Raw genomic sequence first — 17,259 nt, 5'->3', positions numbered from 1 at the left:
TAGGGCAACGCGTTGTCTCGTCAGAAAATGTCAGCCAGCTAACTCAGTAGCATTTATAACCACACGGAGTATAAAATAGCGATTTGGTGTTTGATGTCATAACTTCACTATATTAGAGTGAAGTTATACCACTTTTGCTCCGTTCAGTTTGGTACTTTTAGCGAAATAAGTCCTCTCCAACCTCCACGAAAAACAACTTTGATACATTCGCATCAGAGTCTACCTTTCTCCAGAAGACGACCACAGCATACTGATCGAAACGTCAAGTTGAAACCAACGGTTCTTTTCAGAACCACCCTAACTCATTTAGAGATAGTCCGTCGCAAACCTTACTAAATCGTATTTCCATCATGCAACCCAACGTTTCGAATCCTACTTGATATGTTCGGCCAAAACAGGACAACTGACGGTCAGTCTATCCGAACTAACCTAGTATAATGTAGCTGACTATTCTCGCTAACGTTAAACATTATAGTTTAAAAACTTGAATTACATCACTACAAGTCAAGAATTAAAAAATTAACTTTGTCTTGTCATCGCACGTCAAAAGTACCTTGGTGACAACTAACAGTTCTGGATCAATAACTAAACAAAAGCACCACAACACAACAATAGGGGATTACCCTCACCAGCCTAGCACAATCAAGAAAGAGACTTGTATCATCTGCCAAGGACGAGTGTTCACTGGACCTTCAAAGCAGTGATCTAATGCAAACACTTGCAGAACATGGTTGCTCAAAATGGGTCATGGATATACGAACTTTATCGTCTCAAGCTGTTAAACTTGCGCAAGGATCACGGCCGAAGATGATTTCATTGCATACTTTTGACATAAATATCGTCGTGTGTTTCGATACACCATCTAAGTGACACGTCGTCGTCGTGTGCCCGGACGAAGGACGTGACAGAAAGCTACCGAGGTCGTAAGCAATTAATGTGTGCAGAAAACTGGGTGTGAAAGTTTGATCGCTTTTTACCATTCATAAAGTCATGAATGGAAAGCAAGTATGGGCACAATTCTAGCAGACACAACCTGTAAAAGTAATGCCATATATTTTCGTCAGGCGTCATGTAATTTCGCTTACGGCCTTTTAAAAAAAGTACTTTGTGTGCCTTGAAGAAGGGGTATGACTACGTGAGACACATAACTAACTTGACTCTCTGGTTGGAGGACACAAACCAAGGTAAGGAAACACCTCATCGCTCTGTAATTGGGGAAACCCCTTCTTCCCCATCAAGTATTTAATTTAAAACACTATATGAGTACGAGGTTACTAAGCCCTTATTATTGTTGATAAACAAACTCCCTCTTCACTGTGCTGCGCTATATGGACCGGGGATTTACTAGACTTGGCCCCTGTCTTTATCTCCAAGGATAAAGACAGGTCCCTGCCGCTAGATCCAGTGATTCCATTGGATTTTGATATACGTGCAGTGACATGAGCCTGCTGCCCAAATACAGTACACTGCTCTCAAGTCCGCAATTGACATGCGTATCTAGATATCTATATCTAAATCACTAAGATCAAAGGTCTTTGATGCCGGTGTCCGCAGGCAATTATGTCCACTATGCAATACTATCCGGAGGACATTATTGCATATAATGTCCGCCGGACGGTTTTACATATGCAATCGTGTCCGCTTGGACGCTGCTGCACAATGCAATTGTGTCCGCCCAGAATGAGACAAAGGATGAGAGGGGTGGGGGGTATCGACATCCTTGAGATAAAAAGCACCCAATACCATCAGGAAGAGGGGAGGGGGTGGGGGAGCACGTAACAATGAAGACACACATGGGTGTCAAAAACATAGAGCTTTAGCCAAACCGACAAGTATGTGCGATGCCTCACATCTAGAACTCGTGCCTAACAACTATAGTTCATAGACTAGAAAAGTTTACCATAAAAAGTTCCGCAGTTAACATTATGCCGCGACTTCCTTATTATTCCTATAAAGGGGGTCCACAGTTCTGTGTCATAGTATGACGTCATGGCCGTGGCACACCCAACATTACACCGATGGGGGTGGTAATTAAATAGGCAGTAAAATGAAACCTTCGCTGTTTAACAACCTGTTGTATTTGCGTTGTCATGTAATGACGTTCTGACGGGGGGGGGGGGGGTCTCCTCTCTACATGCCCAATAAAATCCTCATCCATTTCTAGCATGTAATTGATGTATAAGGAGTTTTTATATTGGGCATCCAGTTATAAGGATGTGAATTGTAATCTTGTAAAAATACCTCTTGAACATGCCTGTGAGTTTGCGGAGCAAATCATTCCAAACAACAAATTATTATAAAAAAAAACAAAAAAAATGAATCAAACTTAGGCCTGTATGCTTCGTTTGTTTTACGACAAGGTCACCAAGGCATTTTCTTATGGGCAAAGGACACGTTATGAGGTAACTGTACAATTCTACTTGAGCATTTCAAGGGCACCAAGGCAATAACCAGGGGGCATGGAGACAATCGCATTCGTTGCCTCCATGAAGTGTGTCAGGCCTGGAACCTTTTAGCAAAGCTGTTTTTGGTGGATTCTGGGTTGGGTGGCTGCATGTCAAGTACAAAGCTATAAGATCTGATCCTCGACTCTACAATTCAATTAATTACTTCATTCACACAAGTCAGTCAGCTTACAATGTGCCTTTGTATGGAACCAGGCCTGTGGAATTTGTTGTTGGTCAAAGGGTTGGGTACAGAGTTTATGACAGCTTAAGTTATGTAGGTAAACATTACAGCCAGTGTACCACCTACGTGATGAGTTATTATGACCAGTAATATTCACACAAATCTACTAGAGTATTTACTTGTGGTCAATATACGACCACAACAAGGTGGGCATTATTTGATATCGCACACTTTTCAGAGAGCTAGGAACTCGAACACACGCATCAATAATTTGATCGAACAGTTGGAATTTCTGGAAGAATTCTCTTCTTATTTTTTGGTCTGCTTAACTTGGTATGTATAGCCGCATTTCTTTTTTTCTCGATGTGGGTTTCAAACAAGGATAAAAAGTAAAGCTTACTTGCTTCGATGTATTCTGAAAGTTTCACTATAGAAATGTAGTTGAATTCTGAGGGCACATTTCAAGAAAAAAACACTATAACATAATTTTTGAATAGTTATTGTTGTTCGGTTAGATTGTTTCGTTTTTTTTTTTCAATCTGGTGAAGACGCGCTACATTTTTGCTGACGATTAGAGACAAATTTACAATTTGTGTTTCTCAATTGTTTTTGTCTTAAAGCCATTAGACCCTTTCGGTAAACAGTATTGTCCAAGGCCCACACTTCGTGTATCACAACTTATATATCAAATAACAAACCTGTGAAAATTTGGGCTTAATCGGTCATCGGAGTCGGGAGAAACTTAATAACGGGAAAACCCACCCTTGTATCCGCGCGTTTCGCCGTGTCATGACATGTGTTTAAATTCTCGTTAACGAGAATTGATATTGTTTTACTCTTTTCTCAAAAAGTAAAGCATTTCATGGAATAGTATTTCAAGAGAAGTATCTCACCACTACCTTCTGTAAACCCTGTAAGTTTTTTGTAAATCTGTGAATTTTTTTTTCTTTTTTTTTTCTGTACCGAAAGGGTCCAATGGCTTTAAACGTTTGTACGGGGTCTCAAATAGTTAGTGTGCTTTACCTGCACTTTGAGAAACAATATTCTTTTTGTTGTGTTATACAGACATCTTTATGCGCTGAGGGTACAGCCAAAACGAGACGTTTGTCTGGTGTATCCCCTTAACAAAATTGGTTCTTAACAAACTGGATTCTTCAACTTAAGTTGGTGTATACTCACACAAATCATTGTAGATTTTATTGGTGTAAGTCATCTAATATCATACTAGGCTAAGCCGCTGCACATTATCTGAGTTGTGTATTGTAATTTTGCAGTCAAATGGTTTAATGTCGTTTTCAAATACAGACCTAACCAAATCAAACTCTCTGCCGAATGGGGCCGTATGTTCCAACCACTGATTAAAATACAACTAATTAATTAACCAAACAAAAACAAATGAGGCTTAACTCATCCTAGATAACAGCTTGGCATGTTAAGAAGTCATTTGGACTGAACAATTATTGGGAAATACACAGAAAATCTTATAAATATTTTAGAGGTAAATATTTGAACCTTCCAGTGTTGGGATAAAGATTGCTACGCCACAAGGGTTTTAACACAAATGTTTATAGCCATTCCAGGTACTGGTTGGCTGAAATTGCGGACTTAACCTCGTCAGCAAACCATAGCCTAGTTTGCTGAAGTTGTGGACTTAACTGTGCCAGTACGGAATGTCAAGTGCGATTATATCAACATGAACTTTGTCCATTATTCGCATCTTGTTTATAGAATGTTTACACTTGGACAGTGGATGATTGTTAAGAATTCAGTAACCAGGAGTGGTATTCGGTGTTGAGTTACTGACCTATTATTTGATTAATTGATGATTGGTATCCACTGATTTGATTAATTGGTCTGATTTGACTGTAATACCTTTGCACACACGTCATGATTGTGACACAATTTATTTGTTATTTATTTATTTATTCGATTACACATCCAACAGCAGGAATCAGGATGAGTTGAAAACGAGAAGAAATGCTCAGTTTTTAGATGTGGGAGGAAAATCCCAATGGGAAAGACCCATGCAGTCAGGTAGGGACTGGGACTGACATCTCAATCCACATTCAAGGTTCCGTTCTGAGGTGGGAATCGAACCGGGGTCCACAGAGGTGAAAGGCAGGGAAAGATATCATGATCCCATGATATCACTTTTTTTGTACTACAATCATCTGGGAAACCCAAAGCACCCTGTCTGAATAGTTTGTTTAACAAAATATGAGAAATTAATATAATGTATTTGTAATTCCAATCTGCAGTTCTAGCCATGTCAAGGCAGAAATACGATGTCAAGGCATTTCAGAAGGACGCCCTCTTGGCTCATGACAAGTAAGTTTTTTTTAAATGTTTTTAAAAGATTTCGTTTGAGATGCAGAAATGCGATTGAACAATCGATTATGAGTCATTGTAAGACAATTTGTTAATTTGGTTATTTGTTAATTTTGTGGTTAACCTCAGTCTCCTAAAATGATGTCATATTCTGCATACAATTGAATCCCTAATATAGACGAGGGTTGTGGTAACACCATATGGAAACTTTTTGAGTAGTGTCGGTTCTGAAAAGAACCGGTGGCTTACAAATCAACTTTTCGACGATCATCTTCCTATATTATTTTATATTCCGCATATTTATTTACTGTCCCCAACCAATCTCTCCATCGCTTCGTAGATTACGAGAGAATCATGGCGCCCCGCCCCTCAAACTCAACAAGGACCTCACTGCGCATGCCCAGCAGTGGGCCGATCACCTGGCCGCCACCAATACAATGGTACACAGTAAACAGCAGGAATATGGTGAGAATATCGCCATGAAATACTCATCCGCTGGGACTGAATTTTCAGGTAAGATAATGCTTTATGGCGGGAGATTCTGTTCCTCCATAGACCTTTTCGCAAATACTGGGGCGCGCGCGTAAAGCTTGGAATAAGGTGCATTGTGGTCTAGCTGGTGATCAAAATTTGATCCATATCTATCCCACGATGCACCTCATTCAACAGTCTGCGCTTGCGCAATGGTATTTGCGAAAATGTCTATACAGCGAGCTGTGACCAAACTGCTTCCGATAGCGCCCTCTTTTGAAACATCCTTCTTAAACCTTAGCCTGAAAAGAAACTACACCTGTCTTTATCCTTGTGGATAAAGACAGGGGACCAGTCTACTTCAACACAATTTCCCATTATGAGGAGAGAATCTCCGGCGGACAGTTGTACCTTAAAGACTTTTGGAATTAAACCAAAATGCATACGAAGGGGGCAACACAAGCCCTCCCACTACCACAACAATGCAAAAAACTGGGGTGTTGAAGTTGACAACCACGGGGGTGGTGTCACATAAAGATACCGAATTCTAGAGAGAGTCAAAGTTTACACCATATTAGGGTGTTAAGATGACACTTCCTTACTGTCAAACCAATGTTAGGCCTTTTGCAATCGAGACAAGTTTTTTTTAGTACAATGCAAAGAATGAAAACGATTATTTGCAATGGATTTACACAAAATAGATCTTTATTATCATTGGAAGTCCACTCAGGCCTTTAAAAGCATCTTGAAGCATTTCAAGAAGTCTCAAAAAAGGGAAAATTTTAAGCAATTTTGAATAAATTCAGGACAAACTGAAGATGACTGACCTTTGACTTGCTGTTTATAGTTGATGTGTGAGTAGCGCCCTCTTGCTGTTGACCTTGTCCAGGTTGTCTTGTTCAGAGGTCAAATCTCTCATGTTGAATTGGTCTGCCTTCAGAGTGTCAATCAGATGCAAATGTTGTCTGAAAAAAATAAGGAAAATGTAATCTTTCGTGAATAGAAAAAGGTGACCGAAGGTTATTATTATAAGGTCACGTATAATGTTCCAATGCGCATGTGCATACGTAGGCACACCCTAGCGTTTTTGGATGAGGCGCGTAGGACTTAGCAAAGTAAGAGTAGTGATGTTTTCAGAAAACAGAGGTTATCACATTTTAAAAACCTTCTCCCAATTGGTCAGGTCAGGAGGCAACTGATGACTGGTATTCCGAGGTGAAGGATTACAGTTTCAGCAGACCTGGATTTCACTCCGGTACAGGTAAGCTTCCCCACATAGTTATTTTCTCAAACTTCTCTTGATAGGAAAGCTCCATTAAAGAAAGAGGCCATAATAAAAACATCCTTTTTGTCTGGCAACTCACACCTGTTATCTGCATGTAATTCTTTATTTCAAACAGTGGACTATTATTGTTTCATGCATTTTACTATAGGGTTGTATGAAAAGGTATACTAAGGAGTACCCTGGCTGCCAGACCAATTCCTATTCACACCCATTTAGCTCTCTAATATACTCCATGACAAAGTTTAGTCTTGTGTCAAGAAGTTACTCATCTGTAAACTCTTGTTCTACTGACAGGTCATTTTACCCAGGTTATATGGAAAGATACCAAGGAGCTGGGCATTGCTAAAGCCATTGCAGGAAACGGCAGAGTCTTCGTGGTAGCCAACTACAGACCACCAGGAAATGTGATGGGTCGGTTTCCTGAGAATGTCTTACCTCCAAATTCTAAGATGTCTAAAGTAAAAGAAGATAAGAAGAAGAAAAAGGGATTTTTCGGAAAGAGGAGGGGGTCGACCAGCTCTAGTAGTAGTTCAAGTAGTAGTGACGATGAGAAGGGAAACAAGGTGGGTACGAGGTGACGAAGAGGAACCTTTACTACTTGCATCGTCAGATGTTTAAGTAGTTGGGAAGGTGGACTGGTGCATACTGCTCGACCAGCCAGGCTCCTATGTGGATGACCCATGCCTACATCCTTATGGACTGTGAAGGGGGTAACCCCGTTTCAGCCTAGCCACAGGAGTAGGCGGCAACTTGCTTCTGGAGACACTGACAGTTGATTTGGGTCGACAGCCCAAGTCAGTAAGTGTAGCCACCACCTTAAAGAGGCCGTCCGGCATTGTGATGTTTCAAGATTAATTTGTCTTAAAAACAAACCTCGAAAGTGAATAAATACAAAAAGTCAACTCGTAGCAAACTTACATCTCTATGATCAGGACGTCGTAACCGCTACAAACCATCATCGGGAAAACATCACAACTTTAGTTTTACTTTTTTTTTCCAGTTCCGTCTCAAAAAGAATGGGACAAGCGGAGACAAGATCGACACCAAAGTATCCAAATCCGAACTGAAACAATTCCAAAAGGAAGCCCACTCTGTCACTAACGACTATCGATCTAAGCACGACGTTGATTCGTTGGAACTGTCAGGTGACTTATGCAAGGCTGCACAAGATTGGGCAGAGCATCTTGCCAAGAAAGACTTATTTGAACACAGCAAGAGCAAGGATATTGGAGAGAATGTGGCTATGCATTATTCATCAGCTACTACTGCATATTCAGGTAAGTTCAAGTGACTCATAATGGAAATTATGACACATAGGCCCAATTTCATAGAGCTGCTAAGCACACAAATTTGCTTAGCATGAAATTTTTGCCTTGATAAAAACAGGATTACCATCCAAATTTCCACGTGATTTACAGCTGGATACCTGTTACAAGCAATATGCAACAATTGAAAATTTGGTTTGTAATCCTGTTTTTATCAAGAAAGAAATTTCATGCTAAGCAAATTTGTGTGCTAAGCACCTCTATGAAATTGGGCCCAGGATTGGACACATTCTGATTCAAAACAGACCTCCGTTAATGGCACACCATTGTAACTTTTAGAAGTTAAATATTACTGTCAGGTTGGCTCAGTGGTTTCTGTCCCTGCCTTTCACCTCTGTAGACCCCGGGTCGGTACCCGGACCGGAGCCTTGCATGTGAACTGGTTTTTCAGTCCCTACCTGACTGCGTGGGTTTTCCCTATACAGGGGTTTTCTTCCCACGTCTAAAACTGAAATTTCTTCATTGTCTTCTCTACTAAACAAAACAAAGTTGGTGTGATGTTTCTATTTGGATGTTTTGCCGACTATATAACAATTCAGATTCAGAAAATACCTCACGACATGAAGTGTTACAAATCTAGATAATTGTATGTAATGGAGATTGATTGATAGGAAGATCTACAAATTGTAGACTGTACTTGTCCAAACTCATTTTAACCTTTAATTAAGTTTAAACTCCGTCAACAAACTCTGCTATTTTTTACAACAGGAAAACAAGCTTGTGACCAGTGGTACAGCGAGGCCAGTTTGTATGACTACAGGAATGCAGGATACAGCAGTGGCACAGGTTAGAGGCCATTTTTTTCTTACATGTATTTGTTTAAAGAATGTCTTCTTAAAAGTACCGAAGACACAACCAAACTTCGTCTTGGTGTTATGAGAGTAGTTTGTGGTTGGCAGCGCCCTCTCGCGGTGATAATTGTAAACAAATCGAAAACTGTAAGGATACAGACAGGAATTGGTTTTACAGGCACAATGATTTTATTGGATACAATGACTTCATTGGATAAACGTGCAGTGACGTAAGCTTTCCATATCTGTGTTTTTGAGTGGTAATGTAGTTTGATAGCAATTGCACTCGATCGTCTGCAAGCACCGCGTGCATTGTGTTTATGGTAACAGTGCTAATAATTCACTATAACTGCGTACATGTACTGTACAAATTGAATTAACTGCAAATCTCCGTGGGAAGTGGCTGAAAAGTCAAAGGTACGTCTGGCGGGAGGGCAAGGCCGGTATCTAGCGTTAGTCACGAACCTCGAAGTGTGAGTTAGATGTCCAGCCGTCGATTTCACCAAATTCTTCCTAACTTAAGACTATCTTAGGACTTAGGATGAGTCCCAACCCTGCACTGAAGCATGCAGACCAATTCAATCCTAAGTTAGGACGATATACTCGTCCTAACTCGAGGTACGATTAATCTTAGCGTTTCGTGAAATCGGCTGCATGCTAGTCTTGCACCAAGCATATACATGTAATCTGAACTGTGCGTGATCCATCCTGTCTTGAGAATTACTGTAAAGCTAAACTAAGAACCGGTGCCAATACTTTATCGTGCTTGTCTTTTATTTACAGGTCATTTTACTCAGATGATTTGGAGAGGTTCGAAGGAATTTGGCATCGGTAAGGCCATAACTAAAACTGGTAAAGTGCTGGTCGTTGCACAGTTCCGACCGCCGGGTAATGTTGTTGGGCGGTACGAGTCGAATGTGTTCCCCAGGATTGACGGCTACAGACCGCCTAGTGCAGCTCCCTCGTCCAAGGTAAGCGTTTGACAGCTACCGTTTCATTAGACTTGATTTCAAGTCTTAGATCGCGGTTATTCTTCTGCATCTCATCAGCCACGAAAAACGCCCCACATTATTAGCTGTCACGCGCCCTAACTCGCAATCTAGTCGTTTGATCGTTGGCTGAATGACGGAGGTTCATTACAAGAGGGCGATGTTCGTAGCGGCTATCATGACGACTAAAAGCCACGATCAAAGACTTGGAACCAAGTCTACCAAGTTTCATATGTCCACTGTTGTAGTTTCTTGGAGGGGTCTGGTTGGGTCTGGTTGTTAACATCTCACGAATTAATTTCTTTTAATACGTTTGTATAACCTTGACAACCCCTGTCCAACTTATGATCATTGTATATTTCTTACATGTCTAAAAATAAAACAAAACTTTGGGGTGTTTGAAAAAGTACTCCTTTGCTAAAAAGTGTTCCGTTTTAAATTGCATGTATAAGGTGCCTCATATTATGGCAAGATCCAGTAGTGAATGTTATTTAAACTTGGCAGCTGTCAGCTGTGCGTGGCGTCAGTGCTTGACCTCACATACTATCACTGATACAAACAATGACTTTCAACTTATTGCAGGTGACACGTGTCGATCGCAAAACTCATTTCGTAGTTGATGACCACCCTAAGACTGTGCCTGATAGAAACATGAACACTGCAATTCGACAGGTAAGTCTAAACGAGTTGTATCGAATCTGCTTTTCTTTAACAGCGCCCTCTACTTGAATTCCGTAGGCGACAAAGTACTGGCCTGAACATCTGACGTCACGCCTCGAGGCTCGTGAAAAACGCCAGATCCTGCCTTGAACACCTGGCAGGACGCTGCCAGATGTACCTTCGACCTTGAGTCCTTTTCACACGGAGATTTGCAGTCAATTCAACCCGCAGGCCAACATATTCACATAGTAGATAGAACATTACTTGCATGTAGGTTATACAAACATGCACACACTGCACGGAGACGATCGAAAGTGCGAGCTGACCAAAATACATCACCTCGGACCAATTAAGAAGATAAGATAAGCCTTACGTCACTGCAAGATTATCCAATGAAATCATTGGGCCTGTAAGATCATGGCCTGTGCAGATAAAGACAGGGGACCAGTCTAATAAAATTTTGAAGTATCTGTATCCATGAAAACCAACAAAATGGTCAGGTTCCTCTTAAAGCTTGATGTTACCAACTTACTTTCCCTTTAGATGGGCGCAATCAAACTTAAAGGTCCCGACCTGTCACCTTCTGATCTGAGAAAGTTCCAACAAGACGCTCTGGACTCACACAACAAATACCGGTCACGTCACGGTGCTGCCAACTTGAAGCGGTCTTCTGAGCTGACAAAGAGGGCGCAAGACTGGGCAGCACATCTAGCCGAGAAGGACGAGTTTAAGAATAGTGACCAATCAGATGTTGGTGAAAACATCGCTATGCATTACTCAAGCGCTAGTACAGCGTTTTCAGGTAATAAATAATAACTATTTCCTTTAGCGCATTTTAAACCGTAATGCGCTTTACAAATAGTGCCCTGGTCATTGGGCCATTGAAATCCCCCTAATCTTTCTTAGCTCCCTGGGGAGTATACAACATGGGCAACCGTAGCACTCCAAAGGCTTTTTCATACACAATATCAACCTCTACCATCGCAGGTACCCATTCATACCCTTGGGTAAACAAAGTTACCTGAAAGATTGAAACATTAATTTCTTAAGGTTTGTTATCTATTTTTCGCCTCCATAAAACGGACCCCGCAGATTTCCTTTCTAGCTGTTGGCCAGGTCCGCCATTTTGTTGAACCAAATTGTTGACAAAATGGTGGACCATGCTAAGTCATTAAGTAAAATGGAAAACCCCACAATTATTTTGAGGCACATTGTGTGGATTATTATCAAAACGCCACAATTTTGAGGCATTCTTGTGTGGATCATTATTATTCTTCTTTCCAGATTTCATTTCATGAAAACGCTTTTATTAGCCCAAAGCGCCCAATACAAGGCAACGTGTCCCTTTAAAACCATCACATTACACCGTACTTTTAATACGAGTCCCTACTTTTATATAAATTATTATAATTCTTTGTTGCATTATTCATCAGGTGACGAAACATCTGAAATGTGGTATCGACAAGTCAGCAAGTACAACTTCAAGAAACCTGGTTTTACATCAGGGGCAGGTGAGGATTCAATATTACTAAACTAGTAACATTTATTTCCATCCTGAACAGTACATTACAGAATGCACAAGACAATATTGCAGAGTCACGATCCTAATAAGACTTACTCCTTTCACATAACAACATTTTACAATGTGCTGTGGCGCAATATGCTGCCAATCAAACCAGGAACCCCTTTTCTTTTCGATAAGTGCACTAGGTTATTTTACGTGCGTTACATATCACACGGGACCAACGGATCTATGTCCCATGCAAAGGACGAAGTATCATGGCTACAGGTGTCTTGCAAAGCACACAGGTTATTGTGGTTTACTCCCCATTCCTCAAGTGTAATTCACATGACTAACTTTGTTCATTCTTACTTAGGCCACTTTACCCAGATGGTCTGGAAGGACACCAAGGAGATGGGTATTGGAAAGGCGATCACCAAGGAAGGCAAAGTCATCCTGGTCGGCTTCTACCGCCCTCCAGGAAACGTCATGGGACAGTTCGAAAGTCAAGTGTCGAAGGAGAAATAAAGTTGACCTCTGAGGTCAATAGGTCATCGAACAAAGTTATCATCCACCGATAGTATGAGTTAAAGGCATTGGACACCTTTGGTTTTTTGTGAAAGACCAGTATTCTCACTTGGTGTTTCCCAACATATGCACACAATTACAAACCTGTGAAAACTTTGACTCCATTGCAGCCATCGAAGTTGCAAGAGACTAATGTAAGAAAAATCACCCTTGTTGCTTTCTAAAAGTTTACGTTACTTCAGAGGAAGCCGTTATCCACAATGTTTTATAATATCAACATCTATCAATTGCTCAATACCAAGTAAGTTTTTATGCTAACAATTATTTTGAGTATAGTAACCAAAAGTGTTCAGTGTCTTCAAACAAGCAAGCACCCCAACAACCAAACAAACAAACAAACCTCGTAGGCCTGTAATGAAAACAGACAATTAGTTGTATATTCTGAAATCTGAAATCACAAACCTGCAAATTATGAATTATTTTGTTTCCGTGAAATCATTCAGTTACAGTATCTAAAAAGATAGATAAAGTAACTGGAATCATAATAATTAGTCTCGCAGATCAACTGTTTTAAGAGCCAGCTTTATGTTTGTGAATTATTTTGTGTAGAAGTTTTGTATCCAAATATTCCCTTTTAGTTGCTTTTTAATCTGATAGACGTATGAAAATGTCTATTTTACTTCATTTCAAACAACATTCCATAAGTCAATAATGATTACTGTTTAGATACAACAATTGTTAGGAGAAGGGGGGTCTGCCCAGGAATCCGAAATAGCGCCCTCTTGAATGATATATTGCTCGCAGTTTATAACAGGGGCGCTGTGACGCTTGTTTTATCGTCTCTTCGCAGCCGAAAACAAAATGTGTAAGCGAATTTCAAAGGTTAGCAAAAACAATATGCGGCCAGTATATATTGGGACATTGCTTATTTTCATACAGTAAACACCGGAAGGTAAGCATGCCTTTTACAGTGTGCTTACAGTTAGCAGCGCTATACAATGAAAAATCGCACAGTAACCATTGACCAATGAGCAGCTCTGTGCAAATTGGGCCCAACCCTGGTCCCAAACTATAACGAGTATTAAGTGTTTCAAACGTTGTCCCGGGTTTTGATTTTGTTTTACACAAATTAATGTTGATTTTATCATATATATTTTTAAATACTGTTATAGTAAATTTTATTGCATTTCGGCTGATGCCGCGATTTGTAAGTTTATAAAATAAACCAATGATGAATGAATGAATGAATGAATTTGTATTACACGAAATTGCTATGGGTGATTTTATTTTCAAAAACTGTATATAATTTCCATTTATTTCATACTCTTCTTTAAATACAACATAATGTACAATGTACACACAAAGCACTAAATAGATAAGCGAAATAGTCGGCACAGAAGATGGAGGGGGAAAGAGTTAATCTAAGCAGACAAAAATAAAAGAGAGATCTAAAATAAGATTGGAGTCAAGAAGCTAAATTCCAAGTGGTGTAAGATCTCGCAGTCAGAAACAACAGCTACGTCCCAGCCGAAGGACGCAGCAATGATGGTTGTGTCTTGCTAAAAGACATTGGACACTATTGGTAATTGTCAAAGACCAGTCTTCTCACTTGGTGTATCTCAACATAATGCATAAAATTACCAACCTATAATAATTGGAACTCAATTGGGTCGTCGAAGTTGCGAGATATGAATGAAAGAAAAAACACCCTTGTCACCAGAGGTTGTGTGCTTTCAGATGCTTGATTTCGAGACCTCAAATTCTTAATCTGAGGTGTCTTAATCAAATTTGTGGAAAGTTACTTCTTTCTCGAAAACTACGTCACTTCAGAGGGAGCCGTTTCTCACAATGTTTATACTATCAACAGCACCCAGTTACTCGTTACCAAGTAAGGTTTTATGCTAATAATTATTTTTAGTAATTACCAATAGCGTCCACTGCCTTTATTATGGACGGAAGTGTCATGACCGGGACTCGGACCCACCTGGATAGAAACACCACATGCATGTCAAGTCACATGCATGTCAAGTCTTATGCTTTTACCTGCTTTGGCACGACACTCCAGTTTCATAGGTTTTAGATGCACGGTACGCGAGCAAATACGTGAACATGAACGTCAGAAAATGTTGTTTTAAAAATCTCACGTTTTTAGCATACGTGAACTTACCATTCTCACGTCAGGTACGTAAGTACAGACGCGTCTGTACGTCATACGTGAGCATACAATACGCCCACCAAGATGACGTCACCTAGAAACCACAAAATATTCTGGTGTTCTAGTTCACGTTTTGCTCACGTAAATTGCATCTAAAACTCCTTGATAAATAGCCATTTTGCTAATCAATAAAAACATAAAAGTCTGATAACTGCTAATCATTATGTTTTTGCATTTCATATTAGTTAATGGACAGAGAGTACCTTTAAGTACCCAGTCTAGTCATACGTCTCTAGACACAAGTCAAGCTGTTCAGTCAAGCGTAGCTAATGCTATGGGATCTTAATGAAGCCGATCTACCTGGTGTAGCAGCCCGCATCGACTTCTTGTTCAACATACATGTCCACAAGAGAAAATTGGACCGCGTAAACACATGTTAAAAAAAAAAAAAAATTACACAGGGTCGAAATTGAGTTTATTAAAAGCAAAACAGTAATAATTTTTGACATAGTTTGCTGCACATAGTTAGGTCAAATATGCGCATGTGGTAAAAAAATGAATATGAGTACCACATTGTAATTGTCAAAAATGGATGACGGAAAAAAAACCAATGGACTGTAACAGTTTCAGGTACCACTACAGTACACGCCTGCAGTGTTTATGGCGCGATACTGTAGCTTAAAGAGTGCACTGGGGAACCACTGGTGGTTTGAAGAATAACCGTTTCATTCAAAAAGGTGTAATATACACGTGTTATGTCCCACTTTTATGTTCTAATTTTGTACTGGTATACACTGACCGGATTTGTACGGAGCTCTGGAAGTGACATCAGACTTTTTTGAGATACTGAGATAATTTACTGCATGATGATGACATCATAAACGTAAGATGACACATCCAAAGCTCCGTAAGTTTGGAAGCAAACAAAAAGCCTGAACATCTGACGCCACACTTCGAGGCTCATGTATTACGCCAGAGATCCGCCGTTTGAGCCCACATACAGAATCACCTTTGACCTCGAACCATTTCACTTGGCTTTCATTGTTCTGGAGATTCACAGTTAAATTTGACGTGCATGTATACACATATAAAGCCAAGACCTGTTCTTGATCTTGCGGATAAGGACAGTGGAACATTCAAGCGAACACATAACCTAGTTTACTCCAACGAGGTCAAGTGAAATAAAACCAATCCCAACAATTATCAAAACGGTAAAGTTAGTTTGATATTGGACATTTAAATAGGCCTAGGATTGTACAGTGAATGTCTACCTTGTACATCGATATTGAATATTGGACATTCACATAGGTTTGTACAGTGAATGTCTACCTTGCACATCGATATTGAATATTGGACATTCAGATCAACTAACTTTACTGCTATACAAATGCCGGATCTTCAGTTCACTCATCCATCCAAAATGTACATTCACATCGTCACTGGATGTTATAATTTGAAATTAGATTCTGCAGCTTAGTCTTTGCAACTGCTTAATTACAAGAGTGATAATTATAAACCATGCATATCAGGTTATTCACCCACAGATAACACCTACGGCCATAATACCAGTGTCTCTATGGACGATTATTAAGCCTTGCTTGAAGACAACTTACAGTATAAAACTGACTCTGGTTAATTCTATACAAGATAACAAAAACGAATGTAGTAGTGGAACCAAAAAGGCTTTGGCCACTGTACTGGCACATGGCGGATCACTTTTTGGTAAGTGTCGTCCAGCAGTAATGTAATTCATTAACGAAAAGGTATTAAATAATACTAACACCCTAAGGCATTAGTATTCATAATGCAAATCAATTTTAAGAAAAAGAAAATGAGCTACAGAATTGCTTTCACAAATCGCAAACAAGACCCACCCATATTCAATTTTTTTCATTCGGTCTTACCTTGTGGTGATGACAAAATGTTTTGTAATAGTAAACTTGCGGGTCAACCATGGAATAACTTTCTTTTAGTGTTGGCTCTGAAAAGGAACCCGGTAGTCTCGACGTTTCGAACATACTCTGCTCGTCTTCAGTGGAAAACACTGTCTATATTTGTTTGTTTCAGACTGAGCAGAGTGTCACAAAATAAGGAGCTTTCAAGTGAAGACCGTTTTGATTATTGTACAATTTGAATATTAGGGTTGAAAAAAACACTAACAAGAGCGAGATAATGATGAAACTGCGACATCTGGATTGCCAGCGCTCTACCGGCTGGATGAGCCCGGTTCATACTTCCTGCGAATGCGAATGGAAATGAATTTTGACGTTAACAAAACCCGTTATGAATAACTCGCTTTAGCTGAAATGTGCCCAACTTCTGCGAAACATTCGCAGTGAAAACAGGGCTTTGTCGTCAAAAATCGTACCCCATTCGCATTTGCAGGAAATATGAACCAGGCTTCCGGTCACACAGGCCCCGATAACGAGAACGAAAACGAGAACGAAAACGAGAACGAGAACGACAAAAATGCACGCCCTCGATTGGTTGAATAAGCGTGGGCGTATTCTGCGTGGAGCATTTCAACCAATCGAGGGCGTCCAATTTTATCGTTCTAGTTTTTTTATCGTTCTCGTTTTCGTTCTCGTTATCGGGGCC

At 40.1% G+C, this 17,259-nt stretch overlaps 1 protein-coding gene across 2 annotated transcripts; it reads left to right on the top strand.

The window, feature by feature from the left end:
• Positions 1-685: 685 nt before the first annotated feature.
• LOC139947951 (uncharacterized) lies at positions 686-13,753 on the top strand. Of its 2 annotated transcripts, none has more exons than XM_071945836.1 (12): positions 686-1,184; positions 4,887-4,956; positions 5,297-5,469; positions 6,611-6,688; positions 7,007-7,275; positions 7,713-7,989; positions 8,746-8,823; positions 9,612-9,799; positions 10,400-10,489; positions 11,021-11,279; positions 11,911-11,988; positions 12,355-13,753. In XM_071945836.1, exons 2-12 carry the CDS (start codon positions 4,895-4,897, stop codon positions 12,504-12,506), a joined length of 1,704 nt encoding a protein of 567 aa, XP_071801937.1. In that variant the 5' UTR covers positions 686-1,184; positions 4,887-4,894; the 3' UTR covers positions 12,507-13,753. The 2 variants fall into 2 exon arrangements, with proteins under 2 accessions (XP_071801937.1, XP_071801938.1); XM_071945837.1 differs by lacking the exon at positions 686-1,184 and adding an exon at positions 2,872-2,961.
• Positions 13,754-17,259: the final 3,506 nt, after the last annotated feature.

This window comes from Asterias amurensis, chromosome 15, assembly GCF_032118995.1.
Source record: "Asterias amurensis chromosome 15, ASM3211899v1".
Classification (NCBI taxonomy): Eukaryota; Metazoa; Echinodermata; class Asteroidea; order Forcipulatida; family Asteriidae; genus Asterias; species Asterias amurensis.
This window is presented reverse-complemented; position numbering and strand designations above follow the sequence as displayed.

Excerpts from the sequence above, each read along its gene's own strand:
- LOC139947951 (XM_071945836.1), top strand. The coding sequence starts at position 4,895 with ATGTCAAGGCAGAAATACGATGTCAAGGCATTTCAGAAGGACGCCCTC. Across the intron at positions 7,990-8,745 it reads AGCTACTACTGCATATTCAG|GAAAACAAGCTTGTGACCAG; the intron begins GTAAGTTCAAGT and ends TTTTTACAACAG. Across the intron at positions 8,824-9,611 it reads AGGATACAGCAGTGGCACAG|GTCATTTTACTCAGATGATT; the intron begins GTTAGAGGCCAT and ends TTTTATTTACAG.